Source organism: Falco biarmicus, chromosome 6 (genome assembly GCF_023638135.1).
Source record: "Falco biarmicus isolate bFalBia1 chromosome 6, bFalBia1.pri, whole genome shotgun sequence".
Lineage (NCBI taxonomy): Eukaryota > Metazoa > Chordata > Aves > Falconiformes > Falconidae > Falco > Falco biarmicus.
Genome location: NC_079293.1, coordinates 82,355,317 through 82,375,918, shown reverse-complemented (window position 1 = coordinate 82,375,918; position 20,602 = coordinate 82,355,317). Strand labels below are relative to the sequence as shown.

The following is a 20,602-nucleotide window of genomic DNA, read 5'->3' as shown; positions in this document are numbered from 1 at the left end:
TTTTGACCATTGCTGAAATATCATTTAAAACCCAAACCACTGATCATTTTTTAAAACGAACGCTTTTTCTGATAGCAGTTACTGTCTTTCTGTTACCTGCTTAAGAGGCGTATTGCACAAAGCTTGTTGATAATGATTTAGTAGCTATTGAATAATTTAAAATTTTCTGCTTAAATGAGACAGAAAATGGATGCTGACCTTCATGCTTTCTAACATTACCGGTGGCATGACTGAAGGGCTTTACTGCTGTTAAAGCTCAAGAAATGCCTGGCTGAACAAAAGTCCTATGCTGTACCATGAAATCTGAAGGATTTAGTTTCTGCCTCTGTCAGCAAGCAAGTTCAGAGGGCAGTGAATGCTATTGCTGAAAAGCCTTCCTTTCAGAAGCAGATGGGGCAGCCCAGGGAGAAGGTGGGATGCTGCTGCTGATCCTGCCCTTTGACGCTGGGAAGAAATGAGTACTAAACTGCATGGCATGTTGAAGTGCTAGACAAAGCTGTAGTTCAGCCTGTTTGGTTACAAAAATGAGTAAGCAGGTATATGCAAACATACTACTATGCTGACATACTCACTGGGTCTCCCCAGCTGACAGCTAATCTTTGTTGGCTACACTCTTACGGGTTTTTAATGTCTTCTAGCATGTTCAATAGCCAGACTTGATACAAAAGAGATTGTCGTCTTGTTTTTCAGCCTTACGTTTTCCTGTGATGGTCATCATTTGTTCACAGCTAATAGCGATGGAAATGTCATAGCTTGGTGTCGCAAGGACCAGCAGCGCTTGAAGTTACCCATGTTCTATTCATTCCTTAGCAGCTATGCAGCTGGGTGATGACTATTTTTGCTGCTAACTCATGTCTCTGATGCACTTTAAATCCAAAATAGATTATACTATCTTTTATTTAACTGGATTTTGAAGTAGTTAGAAGGTCTCTAGAATGACTGAATGGATTTAATAAAAGAACAGTTTAAGTTTGTAAAATTGTGTATGTGCATGCACAAACTTGAAGCGTATCCAGGTCACCAGGAAGCTCTGGTCATATACTCCAATACCAGCAAAGTGACTCATAAATGCTCCAATATACAAGTCAAAATGCTGCAATATAAAACATAATAGCATTTTTTAAATCGCTTCTTGAACAGAAGTATTTAAAAAAAATTTGATAATGTTTATTCTCCCTCTTATGTTGTAAAATATTGGCAGCGTAAAGTTCTGTAAATATCTGTTAAAATGTCAGCATATGTATATCTGATTTGTTGAGTGTGGTATAGTTAGCTCTGGGATAAGCAACCCAAAACTTAAAAATCCAAGACCACTTAAAATTGCTTTTTTTGAGAAGCAAAGAACTTAGTAGGTGCTTTTTGCACCATCTTATGGTATTGTAATGCTAAAAATTGACTTCCTGTTATCTTTATATTTGTGACTTTTGCCATCATCTTTGTTCAGTATAAGTCTTTACAACAGCCAAAATAAAATATTTTGTCTTAATAATGGGTAGACAACTTATGGCATCATGAAGCAATAGTTAGATCGTGTTTTGGTTTTGTTTTTTAATGTTAACTCCCTAAGTTAGTAACACCTAGCTATTGCAATTCTGTGGCAGGACATAAAAACACACGCAGCTTATCTTCCAGAGCTCTAAAAAGAAGGCACAGATGCGCTTCTGTTCTAGTGTTGCTGAAGTTCAATACACTGTAAAATGTTTGAATCTAACTGCTTGAATAATCAATGTTCACAGGCATCAGATCATTTGGAAGAGTTTACACAGATAACACTGTGCAAATAAGTTGTTTATTCCTAGGTGCTATTTTTTGAGGGGAGAAAAATAAGCCTCTATTGTGAAAGGCTTAACGAATTTGAATTCTTAGGCCAGATCAAAAAGTAACATTTCAGTTGATGGATTTGAAGACCTCTAAACCTGACACCATGAATGAGTGCCTACTAGCTGTGGGAACGGTAAGGCAAGAATGCTACGTGTGTCTGATGTAGTTACCTTTTTTTTTTAAATTGCATTGCTTTTTCATCACTGACATGTTCCGCTATTGCCATACAGATGACCTGCTGTCACTTCTCATGTTTAAGGTTAATCTGCCTTCAAAACACTGTATATGAAATTGTCAAGTTGCGATAAAGATGACACATACACAAGGAATCTTTACACTTCTTTTGAAAATTCCAAACAGTCTCAGAAATTCTTGCAACTTCCTGATGGAAGAACTTTTCAAACTAGAAAAACTGAAGAAAAACATTCTCATAGTCCATGACACAAAAGCTGATCATGGGTTCAATTAAGCAAGTGGCTACATACTGTATGAATTGAATCTTAAATGGTGTATATTGTAGCAGCATTGTATGGGATAGCTGCAGTCATGTTTTTCACTGTCTAAATGTTAATGTAAGGTCCAAATACAGACTGAAAAGCTTCCTGGCTTATGTTGAAGTGATGTGCTTTATTATTGAAGAGAAAAAAAAATACAAACATTGTGGGTTTGGGGGTACTTTTGTGCTCCCTGGTTTGGGGTGTTGCTCACAAAGGCTTATTTTTATAAAGTAGAATTCCACTTGTTACAAATCAATATGCAAAATTGCTGGCCTTGTAAAGAGTGCAATATTATATATTTTTATGTAAAAGTAAAAATTACTTTTTGAAGCAAGGAATATTTATTCAGCTTAACATTCTGGAACTCTTAAAATACATTGCAATAGTATCTGTGCATGATGTACTGAAATTTCCTGTAAATGTCACATTCCACACTGTCTTTGTATATATACTGTCACATTGTTGGGTAATAAACAGATCTTTGTACCAAATTGTTTGAGGTCAGAAATGTAATTTTGGTTTAGCTTCACTTCTCTTCTTTTAGAGATCTTTGCATACCTTGCTCCAGATAAATTTCTGCTAGTTCTCATGTCTTTTAATATTTTTAAAATCATGAAGCTTATGGACTACATCATGTGGCTGACACACGGAAGGTGGGGTGGTATGTGAGATTGGAAGCGGGAAGCATATCACTTTGCACATGTGTGCATGTGCCCTTCCTTCCCGTAGGAGGTGTAACTAATTCGGATGAAAGCAGAGATACTCCTCTTCCAGCTGCTGCCTCCCTGAAAACCGGACTGAGCTAAGGAAAGGCAAAAAAGCAACTCCTCCCTGGATTCTCTGAGGGAAGGAAGAGAGGTGCTGGGTGGAAATTGGGAGACTGGGATCTCTGGAAGGCATCTGAGAGAGGATGCAAGGCTTTTCCTGTTGGAAGCTAGGCTTTGAGAGAGGTTCATGTGGCAAGGCCTGTATCTGATACCACCTGCAGGATTCTGTGGTAAACCCAGCCCATTTATGTTCTGATTATGGAGATGCGTGGTAAAAAACGGAAGTGGAGGCAATAGCCAGATACTCGCTTGTCATGGGAAGAGGAGAGGAAGTCTCCAAACCATTACTGAAAAAGGGAACCCTGATCTCGGGTTTAGAGAGCTACTGTTTAGACAGACCCATGACAACGAACAGGAGAAACAAAATCAGTCAGGCACTGTTATCAGTGAACTTAAACGTGACAAAATTTTCTGCAGGAAAAATGGTTTCTGTGAGGAGATAGATACCTTTCAACTTTTTCTCTGAAACATCAACTTACAGGATCTAGTTGGAAGAATTCCTTCATACTGAGCAAGAGCCTTGCCACCTCCCCCACCCCAGTTTCTTGAATTACTATGATTGCAGGATTTACTATGCATTTTGCGGAGAGAACTCTAGAGAGCAGTGGTGGAAAATACCACTGGTTTGCTGCTAGCAAACTCTTAAGTTTACCTTTTAGGGTTTTTTCATGCTTTATTTTGTTTAAAGCTGTGTTGTCTTTTTTTTTTTCTTCTTGCATATGCAAATAGAAGTGACACTTCTGTATGCTGCTAACTATCACAGAAAATATAGAACAAATACTGTTTAAACCTCTGCTCACCTTGAAAAATATCCACAGGAACATTAGTTAGAGCTGCCTGTACCTTTAATAGCTTGTTTTCTTTGCTACTGTAGTAATTTACAGACCAATGACAGATGACCTCTGTGTAGAAATTTACTTGTCATTAGTGTTCTGGAGTGGGGTCAGAAAGCCACTGTTTTTGCATCTGGATTTCTGTAATAGTCTGTTGTGTATTTTATAATTTGGGCAGGTCACTTTTGAAAGAGGATTAAGATGTATATGTGACTAGTCTGATTAGAATCTCAAAGTGTCCTGGGCTATCCAGCAGAAAGTAGTTGAGTAAAAGCATGAGCTTGCTCACTGTTTCCAGCTTTGAACTAGCATTCCCAGAAATAAATAAATATCCAGATTCTCTAACACAATTGAATAAAACCCATAGAAGTCTCATTAAGGCTAGTTCATGTAGATTCAAGGAGCAGAAATTCATGCTAGCTGTTACAGGTATCGCATTCAAAGCCTGTAGGCTAACTCTGGTAGGAGACTCTTGTTTGTGGTAGAACATAGGAGTTTGCAGATTAAAAGAAAACATATCTACATAATACATGATGAAGATACATTTCAAAACAGCCATTTCCCCCACTTATATTTGTAACTTTTTTTTGTTTTTTTTTGTAACTGATTATTTGAACTGCCAAACATGTGCTCTGTGTCTGATAGCATGGAGCCTTTTGTAGAATGGTGATGCAATTGAATGTGAGGGAACCTTCAGCAGTGTGGGCCAGGTAAGTTTCCAGTCAGTTTCTGGAACTTTAGTTAAGGTAAACCGGTGAACCTACCTATTTACATTCAGTAATGTTTATCCTCTTCCTGATGCCTTTCCTTCTCCCAAGCCACCACCCTAAAAGCCATTGACTCAGTCTTTGAAGAGGCAGCCCTTGCTCCAAAGCACCTTTAAAAAGGGCTCTGCCCTGTTCTCTTTCATACAGAAAATAAATGTGACTTGGACGTGTATCTATCTGCTTTATTAAGATGGAATGAGAAAAAGTGCCGACAGGAGGGTAAAAGGAAAGGGTGACAAATGTTTGTCTTTCCAGAGGGAACAGCCACCTTACTGAGGAACAAAATAAATGAGATTGCAGTGATGGTACTTTGCCAATGTGTTAATTATTGGAGCAGACAAATATTTTGGTTAAAAATGTTAATTGGCACTTTAACTACCACTGACCTTTATGCTTGGCTTTCAAATGTGAAATGGAGAAGTATGTAAAAGCCGATCTATAAAGCTGAATCGTCATATTCTGACATACCAGCCTTGACAAGGTGAGCCCTAGCTCTCCCTTTTCCACAGTGATTCCTTTTGGGCCTTTTTTTTTTTTTTTTTTTACTTCATCCTTCGTTTGTTGGGTGTGAGGAGGAGATAGGCACTATGGGTCGTACAGGCTTTGTCCGTTCCATGTTTTAGAAATACTTAGGTGATTGATTGACCCCTGGCGCCGGCTGGGCCCGGGCTGCAGCAGTGAAAACGGGGGGGCCCGCCCGCCGCTGCCCCGGGGGGAGGTAAAGCCCGCGGGCGGGCCGGGCCGCGGAGCCGTGCCCGCGCCTCGCCTCCCTCTGAGGGGCAGCGGCAGCTTCCCGCCCTGCGCGGGGCGGGAGGGGCGGTGGGGGGAGCGTGAGGCGGCGGCGGCCCCACCCCGCCCGTCAGCGCCGGCCGCGCCATGTGCCGCGCTGCCCGCCGCCTGCTCGTCGCCGGCCCCGCACGGTGAGGGCGCCGGGGGACACCCCGCCGCCGCGCCGGAGGTGTGAGAGAAGGTACCGGGTGGGGCGAGGGGGGACTGAGCCGGCGGGCCGCGGCGGGAGCGGGGCTGGGGGCGGGGGTTTCTCCCTCGCTGCGACGGCTCTGGTGACCGGGGCAACCCGCCGCCAGGCAGGTCCCGCCGGCCGCCGGTAAACAACGGTGCTGGCAGCCCGGCGGGCGCGGGGAATACCCCGTTATCCGCAAAGGTCAGCTCCGGCCTTTGGGTTTGGTTGGGGCTGGCTTCGGGGGGGTGTTGTCCGTCTCCGGGAAGGCTGCCGTGAGCCCGGGTGCCCCTGGGGCGGGCGCTGCCCGGCGCGCGGGCGCCTGGTCCCTCGGCGGGCTGAGGGGACGCGCGGGACGGCGGCAGCTTCGCCGCGGCTGGCGCGCCCTGATGGCGGGGTCGGTGTGACTGCTGGGGGGGTCAGTCGGTCTGACTGCTGGCGGGAGCGAGGAACGTGCGGCGCTGGGAGCTGCTGCACGGCAGAACGAGTAAGGGAGCGCAGTCAGACAGAAAACTCGCAATAACAACTTGAAACGCATGTCTGCCCTGCAGGTGATAAAACCAAGCTCCTCGGTGGCGTGTTCTCTACACGTAACAATCTGGTTCGAGTACGTTTTAAACAAGATTTAAGTGGAATAATTCAGACTTCCACGTATATTTCTTTAAAAGCTCACAACCATCTTCTGAAGTTAGCTGAAGAGGTAAAAAAGTAGGTAGGAATCGACTTTTTGTTTCAGGCTTTCTGATGGCTTGCTGGCCTGTACGTGCATAGAACCTGTATGCTAATGGTAAATAAATTGCACGAAAGGATTGTCCTTGTCAAATGTCACATCAGTCCAGCCATTGTTTCCTTAGGCTTTTAAATGTTGAGAAGCAAGATGATTTTTTTTTTTATAAAAGATGTGGGCATGGTGGCAGGAATTTTTGGAACTCGACAGTTGGACTGGGTGTAGTACCTATGATAAAAACTGAGTTGGTGAAGTTTGGCTGCTTTGCTGTTACACGATCAGCAGTAGTCGCCATATATATGGAATGAAAATTGTACTCTGTCCTTATCATAAACAACAGTCTTGGCTTCAATAATTTCTGCTTATGCTCCTAAGCTTTTTCATAGTGGACAGAATATAAAATTGTAGTAATTTTCTATTATTTCTTTGTGCAGCCATGGGATAGAGAAAGCAAAAGGATTCCTTTGCCTCCCTCTCTGTTTACAGAGCTGTATCAGGTGTGGTAAATCTTGGAGTAAAAACTGAGATAGCAGGGGCCGTTGTTCCTGTCCCCTTTGGCTCTTTGTGCCCTGCAGATGAAGGGGAAATTGCCTATGTCATGTGGATGGTGATGCTAGCACAGATAGCTTATGCTCTTAGTGCAGGGGTATTTCTGAAGTTTCTCTTACCTAAAAGAGCAACTGTAGAACTTACCTTCTTCTCCCGCACGCTTTTCTTCTCTTTTGGTGGTTTTTTTCGTTCCCCTAAAATTCCTTTGATGTGCTACTTCTGCATCAAATAGCTGTGAGGCTGTTAATTTTGCTGTTTATATTTCTGGTGCATTTGCAAGTGGGTAACGAAATGTGGTGGTCCTTCTGCAATTTAGAATGTGATTCAAGGATGATTCCTGCTACTGTCACTGGGACTTAGTTGCATGATTGGGTTGACTTTTGTGTTGTGTTGCATGGTCCAAGAAGTACAGAGCTTGTGCAGAAGGTGTTTTTCAGAGTCATGAACTCCAAGGTTCTCTGGTCTAGTAATTTCAGATCCATTGCTTTAGATTGCTGAAAGAAAGTAATAGGCAGCAACTGGGTTTAGGGCTTTTTAGATTGAATTCTGCTGGGCAGTTTTTTGGTATGGTGTGTTAAAGTTATACTTGGAAGTGTTGGGGGGGGGGGAGAAATTGGAGTGCAGCTTTTCATCCCTGTTGCTTGTAGAAATCTGTACTGAAGAGCTTGAGAATTATATTTTGTTTCTATGTTTATCAAGTTTTCAGGCTTTTTCTGCATTTTACTAACAAGTGTTTCTAGAGTTCAGTAAATGTAGGTTGTACTCCTTACCCCTATGCAAGGTCAAGCTGTATGTGCAAATATTTGTGCAATTTCCTGGGTTATCATAAGATAAGTTGGCGTTTGAAGTGCTGTTGGGTACAGTCTAGTCTATCCTAAAAACAAATAAGGAAAAGTTGTTCTTTGTGAGCATTTTCATGAACCTTAGAGATTAAGATCTTTGGTACAAATGAGTTGACTCCACCCAGAAAAAGATCAAGTTTGTGTGAGGTTAAAAAAAAAACAAAACCCCAGAAAATCCAGCTGGCTCGGAGGTTGTCGCTACCCAGCTTTCAGGAGCAATGCTTTAGGAAGCGGCTGGCTAGCACGGTGTGCCAGTCAGCAGAAACTACTTGGCTGAAAAAGGCCGCGTAGCTGCCGTCACTATTCTTTGTTAAAGCAATCAGCGTTTCGCGTAAAGAAAGGAGTCACAGAGACTAGATTAATGAGCTCAGTGCACTGCATAAAAATACACTGGATAAATGAGCCGCTATATAATCTAGGTCCGCTGGCATGCATCAGTAACATGCAGACTGCACGTAGTCTGATCACTAACATAGTTACTGTAACTACGGTGATTATCAGGACTTGTATCGATCAAACTTAATAGGGGGCTGCTGGAAAAACAGCAGGAATGGACATGAGCAAACCCAGCTGAGTAATTTCTGGTTCAAGGCTTTTTAGGTATTCTAAAAGATGGGGAGAAGTGAATTGCTTTTGAGCATCAAAAGGAGCGTGGCCAGCAGGTCGAGGCGGGTGATTCTGTTCCGCTGCTCCATGCCGGTGAGACCCCACCTGGAGCGCTGTGTCCAGCTGTGGGGACCCCAGCACAGGAAAGGCATGGAGCTGTGGGAGCAGGTCCAGAGAAGGGCCACAACAGTGATCAGAGGGCTGGAACACCTCTCCTGTGGGGAAAGGGTGAGAGAGCTGGGGCTGTTCATGTTGGAGAAGGAAAGGCCCTGGGGAGACCTTACTGTGGCCCTTCAGTACTTAAAGGGGGCCTATAAGGAAGGTGGAGACAGAGTTTTTTGTAGGGTCTGTGGCAGTAGGCCGAAGGGAAGAAATTTTTTTTTAATGAGGGTGATGAAAGATTGGACCAGGTTGCCCAGAGAGGTGATAGATGCCCCATCCATGGAAACATTCAAGGTCAGGCTGGATGGGGCTCTAAGCAACCGAGGTATTGGAGATGTTCCTGCCCGTTGCAGGAGGTTGGACTAGATGAGCCCTTTAAAGATTCTTTCCAACCCAAACTGTTTTATGATTCTGTAGGCAGCCCCACAGATACAATACAAAGCTAATTGTGCCCTCCTGGGGATCTAAAGGCCTCTGGAATACCTGACTAGTTAAAAGAAGGTTACTTAGGAGAGAGGGTCAGAGCCATTTGTCAGGTTGCAGCCTTAAAACAAACAGAGAGAGATCCCACAAGAGGGTTTTTGAAGGAGGTGGCTTCCAAACATTCCACGGGATGGTTGTTTAGGGATAGGGTGTGTAATAGACTCTTCTGTAATTATTTTCTTTTTTCTCTCCAGAGCTTTTTTTCTAAGTAACAATATTATTTCATGAAAGAATATTGAGGTTATTAAAGAATATCAGAGGTCCTAAGGAGAGCAGAACCAGATCTCAGCCAAAGCTTTGTCTGCAAAGAGGACCAGTTCATCGCAGACTGGTTTTAAAGTGAGTACAATTCTCATTGTCAACATCACTTCGTATGTAACTTAACTGATGCACAAATATGTACTGTATTTGCAGAGAGTGAGAGAAGGCAGAGATATATGTAGCTTGGTAAGTGAAATGTGAAACAGGAGAAATCCTTCTTACAAAGTTCTGGAACCAGAACTGTCTGTGTGAAGAAAAGAGATTAGATATTTGAATGAATGCTAAGCACTTCCAGAAATATGGTAGTTAAATATTTAAGTGCATGTAAAGGCCAGAGTAGGAGCAGGATTTGGAACAACAAATGTTTATGCTTCAGAGTATAAACAAACCTTTTACTTGGGATAAGTGGAAATTTTCTCCAGTGGCTGAAACTCTCAGTGCCAGACATTTTTCTTGTTAAAAGTTCTTTTTATGAAGCCTCTTACTCTGATTGTTTTCTGATATTGTGAAATAGTTTACCAGAGAAGGTACACATTTTCTTTTTTAAATTTTCCCCCGTTTGCTGTTTCAGAATATAGGTAAGGACATACGTTTGTGGCATTGTTTTGGGAACATGGTTTGGATTTTTTGAAGTGTTTTTGTGCCTGATAGCCTTTTCAAAATTCCGTGATGCTCTTAATTTCTTACTCAGTGGATACTTAAAAACTAGCTGGAGGTACTAGAAACAGTGTTCTCGCCAACTTTGATGCAGCCAGTGACAGTTCAAATTGTCTAGCTCTAATGTTTTTTACGGGTTGAGTGAATGAATTGCCAGAAAAGCTTGGGAGATCTGGAATTCTCTGGACTGTTCATGGGGTTTCAGCTGCTTAATTCAGTTTAATTTAAATGTATTACTCAAAATTAAATTTGCCTCTGGGCTTGGACTGTGGCAAATGTACAAATGGCTCTGTGACTTCATTTAGCTTTGACTTTTTTGGCTCAGTGGTCATTAGTAGTCTAGCTGTGGAGATGATAAGAAAATTAAAATGATTCATACTTGGGAGGGTATCATTTTGTAAACAAAGATAAATGTGTTTATTCTTATCTTTATGGATAGGTCACGACTTAAAAGCTAGGGGGTTGAGTTGAACAAAAAGTCCAGAGATGAGCTGTAATTCAGAACCTCCTGCTTTTGCGAATGTCTCATATCCTTTCTGCTTGTCCACTACAAGTCACAACAAATGTGAAAATTGTTTGGAGACAGTTGGCTGTGGGTTTTTGTACCATACATGGCATTTTATGAAAAGCCAGTTCCTCCACATGTATTTAATCCTGTGCCTTGTGAGGAATATGAGTTAAAAGACTGTAAACAAAGACCAAGACAGAAAAAAAAAAGAAAAGAAGCTACTGTGTTCTGACATGATTTTAGATTAAGGGGGAAGCGTGCATTCTATTCAAGTGACATGTGTACAGAAAACCTGTTCTTTGTCTTGGCATGTATTAAAGCTCTATTTTTATTTGGCACAATTAATGTATTTTAAGGTAGCATTTCCCCTGCTGAGACTTACACAAGTGCTGAAAAAATTGTTTTGCCTCTGCAGGTTAGTGTTGAGTGTGGTTCCTCTATTCCACCATCCCATTTTACAGCACAGGTTGCCAGTTTTAGAAAGAAGAAACATCTATCTTTGCCTTATCTTTGAACATCTGTGTTTTGTGGAGTCAAAGCAGTTTGAAAGTTATTCCTCCATTCTTTTTGTACTCTGGATTGTGTACTTTAAAATGCTTAAGACATTGTATATACTTTTTTTTTTTCTTACAAGAGCATTTTCTGTGTCCTACTTAATTTCCCGTTTTTATCTTATACCCCAGTGATTGGGTCAGGTAAGCTGTTGTGTAGTTCTAGGTGTGTTCACGTTTTGTCCAGAAATAAGTTGGAAGTACTCATTTTGAAAGACCTGAGCCTAAAACTCTTTTGGCAGCAATACAAAACGCCTCCTTTTTTGCGTTTTCTCCTACATCCCATCTGCTTCTCACACCCTGTGTCCTTTGCATCACCTAACTTTGTATTGGCTTCTAACACTAGGTGTTAGACTAATCTTGCTTCAAGTGCCACTTGTGGCATACCATATATACAGGATCATAGGCGAATGTTTTGGCTGATTGAAACCTCAGCACCTAAGTCTTATTAGGTAGTATAACTAGTCCAGGACTAGTCTAGGACCAGACTTGTCTAGGTCATCTGTATCTTGTCTTAGCTTTCTTTCCATGTGGGCTTAGCCCAACTTCTTATGACTGAAAAATAGTAACTGTTACTTGTGCTGGACCAGCGCTGCATAATGGTGTCAGCCCGAGGTCTCCTAATACGTAGACCACCTAGGGCATGTATGTTGTAAGTTTATTTGAGGTTCAAATGTAATCATCTTAAATAATTTGGTAACAGTGCTGAGGACCCCATGATAGCCAGTTGACTTCAAGCCCTCAGGGAGTAGCAATGCAAGAAAACCAAACGCTGACGTACCTTAAATAGATGTCCCTTCCCAAGAGCTGCAGATCTCTTAAAGTAATGCATTCCTGTATTGTATAGTATAGTGTACTGGTTATCAGTTGTCTTTCGTCTTCACCGGGGATGAGTAAGCAAAAAGTTGGAAGCAACTACGTTATTTCTTCTTAATCTGTTACTTCATCTCTCAACTCTTTAAATCTATAGTCAGAATTTTGACTTGTTCTCTATCTTAAAATTCTCTCCTGATGCTTGGTGAGAGCAGCGTGGCGTTCATTTCCATTGCACACATTTCTGAACTTGTTTTCATGTTACTAGGTGTAACTGGAGCAAACCTGCGTAATGGCTGCAAGGACTGTTTGTGAACAGCTGTTCTGCGTTGGCAGTCTGAACCAGGGCAACCATTTCTACACTGAAATAATGGCCATGTGCTCTGCATTTGTATATTATTTGCAGAATTCAGATTGAATACTGGCAGTTGAGAACACAAATATGTAATGGAATAAGGTGCCATTGAACAAGATAACAGAAATAAATGGTGTCTGGTTTGTATTTGTGACCTACAGCCTGGCAGTATCAATGTGGTGGGTGAGGGGTGCTTAGATTTCAGATAACTGTCCTCTCACTGATTGCTGTATTTGCTACCTGCCCTTCTAAATTGTCTCAACTTTGTCTCTTCTAGGAAAAACAAAATGAAGGAACTAGTGGCAAACAGTACAACCAATATATCTCAAGCCAGGAAAGCTGTGGAGCAATTAAAAATGGAAGCATACATGGATAGGATGAAGGTAAACTAACTTAGACATACTGTTGATATTTTGAATTCACTCACTAGTTTGTGGTACAGCCTTCCTTTAATATTGCAGGAAGACTCAGTCAGCTGAAATAAAAAATAATATTTGTGTTGAGCTATGAAACAATATTCAGTACTGTGAATTAGTTATGTACTAACTGCTTGGTTTGATTGAAGTGATTTCTGAAGACTGGCTTCTGGTCTTCTTCTGTATTGAGTGCTTTTTACGTCTGTCAAAAGCGATATTTTGTGAAATATTTAAAATCAGCTGGCAGATGCACAGGTGCTCTTCTTTGTCACCTGTAGCTTGAATATAAGCGTAGCTCAGGTTTCTCAGTTCTCCTCCTTTGAGAACTGGAATAAGTCTTTAAGTATTGCAGTGCTTTTGAGTAACGATAAGCTGAGCTCAATTGCTTTGCTTTGTTTTGTTTTAGCACAGATGTCATTGCACAGAAGACATGTATAGTTGCGATGTTCAGCTATGATTCTTCACACTTGGTAGCCTGTTGTATGTGGAGATTTAGTTTTATCGTGCCTTTAATGTATGTAGATTATGTAGATTAAATGTTTTAACTAAAGACACTATTAAACATAGGTTCTCAACATTTTTAACCAGAAAAGCCTGTGGATTATTCTTGCCCATCATTCTGCATTCCACTAGGCTAAAATTTTGTGAATAAATCAAGCACTAAAAACTAGTAGTGCCATAGAAAGTTTTAAGAAAGCAATGCTCATCTCTTTTGTGCGTGCTCTCTCTCTATACCTCTGAAAATAAGGAATAATTATTTGGATGAAAAACCCAGCCTCTGCAAGTAAGAAGAGTTTAGAGATGGAAAGATTAGAATAAAAGGAATGGATTTAAATATCAGGTTTTCTGCAAACAACTGTAACTGAGTTGTTACAAACTATAACTGAGGTTACAAACTCACTAACACAATTTAGAAATGTTGTACATTAAATTCTTCATGTGATCTTAATCAAGTCTGTTTGTCCATCCATCCAGCGTGCTGAAATTCTGTATGTAGTCAGCATGGAGACAATAGTATATAATAACAATTTCAAAATGGTATCAGATCATAAACTCACTAATTAGAAAGATAGTATTTTATAATTCAGAAATATTAGTGCAATTCACATGAGTATTGCTTATATGAAAGCAGACATTTCAGTTGCTCCATTTTGTCGCAGTTTTTAGCAAGGTCTTGTAAGACCATTGAATTTGCAAAACTATAGTTTCTGTCTTGTGTAGTATCTTGACAAATTAATCACATAATAGATGCCTGTTCACAGGAACAGGTATTTATATTTCCTTCAGTAAGGGAAGGTTGGCCTCTTCAGTGTTCAGTGGGGTTAGTCCCCTGATTCAGGTCACATTGCAGCTGCACAAACAGCAGAACTGGCAAGAAGGAACGGGTGCGCGTGAGTGGCAGAGGGAAGGGTTGGGAAAACATGGCCCAATTTATTAGAAGTTGAAATTGCTGATACTTAGTAGATTGTCTTAAACTTGCTTTTATATAATCAGTGGTAACATTCACATACCACATCATTAGCTCATTTATGCAGATAGCTTCATTAGTTAGATGTATAACATTCTTAATTACATATGTAAGAGAGACATAGGTTCTTTTTATAGTTAGTTTAATTAAAAAGAACACAGTTATTAGCAAGCGTGGCAGGCCTAAAAAACAAGATAGCTTGGAAGTGCAATTATTTCACCTCTCAGAACAGCTTGGGACCAAAAAGGCACCAAAGAAAATCTGATGTGTTTCAGTAGTCTGAGGGTTCCTGTGCTAACATAAACCAAAGACAATTTGCAAAATGTTTATGTCTTGATTTCTAGAATTTCTTTGAACAAGTATATGAGGGATTGTGAGAAGACGTCGGTTGGCTTTTTATTCCCTCAAGATCTGCTTTGCTTTTTGATCTTGAAACAGTTAAGTGTGTGTTTCCATATAGCCAAATTTTACCAAGAGACTTCCCAGTGGTTTCAACAGGAGACTTTGAGTTCTCAGATCATAACTGTAAAGGAAGAGAGATGAACTTACTTCCTTTTTTTGTGGTGTTTTGCATCCACTTAAACTAGTTAGACATTTAACAAAAGATCAGGGCTTTCCAAATAATTTAATTAAACACTGTTTTGCAAGTAGCTATAGCCAAGTGGTTATTCCCATAGTAGACAAGACCACATTGTAAACATTAAAAAGGTGCCTGTGTTATTGACTAGGGAAATCAGAATTTCCAGCTCATTTTTCTACTACAGAAGCACTTTGTTTTCCACGCACAGGAGCTGCTGTAAGCAGCAAGACTTGGGTCTGCTCAATTAAAATCTTTTAGTTACAAGTATGTTGATAGTTGCCCATTCCCCACTGTGTTCTGAATTTTTCAACTGATGTAAAATTGAAAATCGAGTCCTATAACCAGTCAGAGCAGCAAGCAGCACAGTGTTTTGAGGTTCCACAAAGGTAATTCACTGTTGAGCTGTGAAAGAAACAGAACAACTTAGAAGGGGAGGATGACGTTATTGGTGTATTGATCAGTGCTTGGAAAGGAGTATTACTGTAGTAGGTTTTTGTGAACTGTAAGAATCCCAGAAGGATTGTAAATTGAACCTGCCTACTTCCCCGCAGAAGGAACGGCTAGAATTAAAATGGAGGAGTAGGAAGGAGGAGGTGCGGGTTCCAAGCTAGAAAATATTAAATGAAATCAGATGAACAGTGGCCTCATGACTAGTAGAATAATGCATCTTCTGAAGACGCTAGGAGTAAAGTTGAGAAAGCAAAGATAATATTGTTGCTTTACTAGAGTTGTCCCCAGAATAAAGCACTATTTAATCTTCTCTTTGCAAGCAGAAAAGGAGTGCTCTGACATTTAAGAATTTTGGTGTATCAGGTGGAAAATATTCCTAACTGGTTCTGAATAGTGTTGGGAGATAAGTGGTGGGATTGCCAATAAATGTGCGTGAATCTCTTTGTTTTAGATGTAAAGGATAAGCAGAGTGGGTGTCATGGCAAGGATGGTAATTAGTCACAATCCGTGACAAGACAGATGACATAGTAATTGCAGCATTTTGCCCTGTCATTGAAGCTTGTAATTATTAGTGCAGCTAACAGGATTATATTCTAACTTTGGCTGTTTTTATCACCTCTGTTATTCTGAAATACAATGGTAAAATTCCACAGTCCTCCTGAGAATTCTTGAAAGCATCAGGGTTGAGTGTTTTGTTGTGGTTTTTTTTCTTCTGGTAATTTGACAAACCAGGTTTATTTTTCATTATACAGAATCATAAGAGTTGTATAAAATGTGAGGTCAGCGTGATACATACTCCATCCCCTCTGTCTATGTACTTTAGAAGATTAAAAAAAATGAAATGTTAACTTTCTACTAGAATTAATCAATCAAACTGGAGTCTGATTTTTTTTCTTTAGCCACTTCTGCAATATGTGTAAGTTACTTTGAATCTGCAGACCAAGCTGTATCGCGTAGGAGAGCTGAAATTGTCAATGTGTTAGCTTCATTTGAATATTCAAATTACATGTGTTTATTTTAATTCTTAGTAAGAGTTATTCTGAAACTGTCCAGCAGCATTCAGCTATAAATAACCCTAAGGGTGAGTAAAAGCTACGATAGAGTGGCCTTCATTTAACATCCTCCATGACACAAACAGGATGATCAGCACGTTATTTTGCATAGTAACAAACCACAGTATTGGCCATTAGGCAATCTCCACGTGCTGACATATGCTAAAGCAGCTGTCTCTGCTGTAGCCTTAATGCAATGCTCAATGCAGAGGTCTTCCCCCACTGTTGTTCTGAATAATGACACTGAGCAGGAAACTTGCTGGAGGCAGCATCGTATTTTGCTCTTTTTTTGGCTGCAGTTCTGACTTTGCCAACACTGCTCACAGCCACAGGAACCAATGTTTTCATCGCTCCTGGAATGTGGTCAGCTATTGTAACTCCCGTTAGTGAGTGGTCATTACTGCACCGTGCAAGCCTAAGGTAGTCCACTTTTAGTGAAGAAATGGCCATAATTCAGTTTTATAACTAATGTAATCCTAGTAGTAGTATTTCTCCTCCCCAAAGCTTTTATTTTTTTAAAGGATGAAAATACACGGCCTAGTACAGGTTTAGTTTGTGACAGCGTGCTGAAATGTGATCGTGTTCCTCAGTTCCTTGTTGCAGGTTTGTTTTCTACTAAATTGTACTATGGCTTGTCTAAGAGCAAACTAATTTGTGATTTAAGCACTGTGATGTTGAAGAAAGTGCTGGCTGTGCTTCGTGGCATTCCTACCAGCATTAGAGGACAAGTTAGGTGTAAAAATTTATGTTGTGCTTTTGCTAGTGAAAATCCTTTTTATTGTTATGTGATGGCAAAGCACAGTAATATGTAGAGAAACCTATAGGAAAATTTTACTCAATGGGTTTATCCCTTCTGAGAATGATGATTCCAGTTGTACTTCTCTTCCATCAGATGAAGAGCAGTATACTCGGGCTGATGTTGCTTAGCCATATGTAGAGCAAAGAAGACAGTTATGGGAAGGTCGGTCTGTTGAAGTCCAGTGTTGGTTCTCTGCTCTTGTAGGGTCAGTCTACTCAAAAAAATTTGGTGGTTTCATGAATAAAATAACTTATTCATTAGGTTGATAGTTGGAAGATGAAATGTACTGGGCATCATTAATAAACCCTGTCTCGGTGCCCCAGAGAATCAGACTAGCTCTCCATTCGGCTTTATGGCAGTAACGTTTATGATGACACAGCACTGAAAATGTCATTGAGCTATTTGTGGGCACCTGTGGCTCTGTGTTTAGCTTGCTCTGTTTGAATGCAGGAGTTCAGGACCAGCTGTTAAATTAATCGGAGCATAGAACTGCCTGAATTTGACAAGCAGCTGAGCTTGAAGGATGATAGAAAAGTGAAAACATGTATGTTAAACAAATTTTGAGTGTACTAGTGATTGCCATTACTTGAAAGTACTTCTCCAAAATGCTGTGGTGGTTCATTCCTCCTGACATTACTGGAAACATGCTAACCTCCTCTTCAGTCGGTGCATTCTATACTAGTTCATACTTTGCTGAGGTACAAACACAGGTCCTTAGCAAAGAAAAGTATGCTTTCTGTCTTTTGATCTCTTTTGGGTTTGATAGGAATTTCATAGTCCATCTACATTGTGTCTTTCTTTGGAGAATCTGCTTTTTAAAAATTCACAGGTAAATTTAAATGAAAATTGGGAATATGATAGGATTCCTAAGTTTTCTGTTCATTACGGTTCTTCCTCTATTCTAGACATGCCTTCACACCCTAAGCCTCATTATTCTGTCATTGCTTAGCAAGTAGCTAACTGACATATTTCCGAAAAGAATTATAATCCTTTGTACTTTGAAGTAATTTTCCAACATTTTTGTTTGACCTGCTTCTCTTCTGAGAAGCACTGGTCCTTCTGAATATCAGTGCTCGTTCGCTCAGTTTAGCACTCGGTCTCCTGCTTTGCGCTGGCCCAGCAATCTATTGTTCACCATAGTGTCTGCCCACCCTTTTGTCTTACAGGCCAGTTCAATGGCAGACTAATTTTAAGTGAACTAAACATCTTTGCTTCCTCTAGGTACTTTATGGGTTCGAGCATTCTACAAAGGCATATTTTTAGAAATAAAGTCAGTTATTTTCTTCCAGAAGTTAATTTAAATTTCATAATTTGAAGCCTACTACAGGCTGTACTCATGCCAAAGCAAGCAGGGTGTGGGGAAGGTAAAGCTAACAGTGATGACACACCTGCTAGAAAAATACCAGAAATCCGATTTGTTTTTCCTCTTCACTATAGTTGTGCAAACATGCCAATTTCAGTGTTTGACTTGGGAGAAGCTGTCATGCTGGTCAGAGAAAAGGCTTTTTTGTAAAGACTTCCTGTCTAATTTTCTCAGCTATCATAATATTGGAAACACAATAACTAAACAAAGCAAAGAGATACAGATGGTGGTAAATACCTTGCTAACTGAGCAGAAAAAAACTTTCATATATACATTCTAAATTCTTGGGAAAAAAAAAGTCACAGTGGCCTAATGTTTACCATTTTCTGGTAAAAATCTTATGGCACAAAGCCGCAAAGATTACAAGGCTTCAGCTACAACTGAAATGTTTTAATATTCCATTTTTTATTTCGTGCAAAATATGTTGTATGCCAACACACTGTTATATTCTGTAGGACTTTCCAGTAAGTGTAAACCAACATTCTGAATTTAAAGACTTCAGAATTGTTCATTTTAGAAGTATAAAAATAGTAAGACAAAAATACTGAAGTAATGCTTAAGTTTAATGCTGTGAATAAGGTGCTACTTAGAATAACTTACTAAGCGGAAGGTACTAGTCTGACTTGATTGAAAAGAGCAATGTTTAGCTTAAATGAGAGCTATGACACATGATGATGAAGTGTTTCTCCCAATTTTTCATTTCTTTTAATCCCATGGTCATGTGCCTAAAGAACACTTTTTGTTTGTTTTGCATCCAGAGCAGCAAAGGGTAGAGAGGCAGCCTGTGGAAAACCTTACAATCGTGGGAAGAAAGACTGGGAATAGGAGTTGAAGCAGGCGGCCTCTACAGGAACACACGCTTCAAGGAGAATCCCTATTGCTTATGGGCCATCAGCATATACATGTTTTAATGAGGACATGCTCCTGACCTTCCTTCCGATGGAGAGCAACAACTGAACACAAATCATATAAATTGATACCATCTCATGTCACTATGTTAGATAAAATGTATTTAAGGATTACTAGGCCTAGTAAGAGCAAATTCAGAATTGTGGTCCCTAGTAATTTAAAGGACAAACCAATCGACTCCTAAATTATGATAGCCTCCATTATCATATGATATGTGAAGAATATTTATGCAGTGCGGATTGGTTCAGAATTAAGTGTTACAGTAGTTCTCTCTTTTCTTCTATTAGGTATCCAAGGCTGCAGCAGATTTATTGGCATATTGTGACGCTCATATTGGAGAAGATCCCCTTATTATTCCAGTGCCTGCATCTGAAAATCCCTTTAGGGAGAAGAAACTCTTTTGTACTATCCTTTGAGTCAGTTTTCAATTAAAAATGTCTTCTACTGAAATTTGGTATCAGTATTGCACGCTTTTGGTTTTAGCTTTTTTTTTCCTTCAGATATCAATATTTAGCTTATAATTACAATATTTTTAGGAGGTAGTACATTTTCTGGTAAAATTTTTTTCAAAAAATTCAAGGTAATCCTTATCTTTTGGACCAATGTACAAGCTTAATTTCAGTTCTTCATAAAGATCCTTTTGGTTTTAATGGAGGCATTGAGTACAGTATCAAGTGGTAGATATCTTTGCCAGTCATAGATTTTTCTGAGACCTAAATGAGTCATACCATTTATTGAAGCTATTTTTAACATTCTTACTTTTCTTCGGTAGGTGAATTTAATTCATTTGCCTTTACAAATCTATATCTAAAAAGAGTAGTGTGACCTTTCGTGAAGTAGCACTATTTAGGAAAAAATCCCAGTGATTTATGATGTTTGGAATGATTAGTCTTACAAAGTAAGTGGTGTTTATAAATATGTTTTCTGAAGACTGTAATAAACGACTACAGAAACAACCTTAGTAAAGCAACATTGTAACTACAGGAAAAATGAAGATGTATAGTTGCACACCGGGATTGCATCAATAAAACCGTAGAGAAACATGGCTGCTTGCATCTTCTTTTGGATGATAATGATTTAAATTAGTTTAGAAAGGAAACTGAACGGTAATATATCCGCTGTTCCTAAGGGTCTTAGTGGAGGGTGTAAATCTGCCCTGATCACTACAGGGAGGGGGATAGCATTTTCTAAGCAGCGTTTGGTGCTTTTGTCGATGAGAGCAAGACTTTACAGGGAGGGAGAGTAATGGTAAATGAACGTTTTTCTAGAATACACAGCGAGACCACTGTGCTATTAAGTTTGTAGATTTTGCAGCCACAGATTAATCATGAGATAAGTTATCAGCAAG

General features: G+C 40.0%; 2 protein-coding genes across 4 annotated transcripts in view; both read left to right on the top strand.

Annotated features, from left to right (window-relative positions):
- Positions 1 to 2,809, top strand: part of LYST (lysosomal trafficking regulator) — a 96,739-nt gene extending 93,930 nt beyond the window's left edge. For both annotated transcript variants that reach the window (XM_056342888.1, XM_056342887.1), the window contains exon 53: positions 691 to 2,809. In XM_056342888.1, coding sequence (XP_056198863.1) covers positions 691 to 829 — 139 coding nt within the window. In that variant the 3' untranslated portion in view covers positions 830 to 2,809. The remainder of the gene's footprint in view (positions 1 to 690) is intronic.
- Positions 2,810 to 5,562: 2,753 nt separating this feature from the next.
- GNG4 (G protein subunit gamma 4) lies at positions 5,563 to 20,297 on the top strand. Of its 2 annotated transcripts, XM_056344705.1 has the most exons (4): positions 5,568 to 5,715; positions 9,267 to 9,411; positions 12,495 to 12,600; positions 19,542 to 20,297. In XM_056344705.1, exons 3-4 carry the CDS (start codon positions 12,505 to 12,507, stop codon positions 19,668 to 19,670), a joined length of 225 nt encoding a protein of 74 aa, XP_056200680.1. In that variant the 5' UTR covers positions 5,568 to 5,715; positions 9,267 to 9,411; positions 12,495 to 12,504; the 3' UTR covers positions 19,671 to 20,297. The 2 variants fall into 2 exon arrangements, with proteins under 2 accessions (XP_056200681.1, XP_056200680.1); XM_056344706.1 differs by lacking the exon at positions 9,267 to 9,411 and having other exon boundaries at positions 5,563 to 5,715.
- The last annotated feature ends 305 nt before the right edge of the window (positions 20,298 to 20,602 follow it).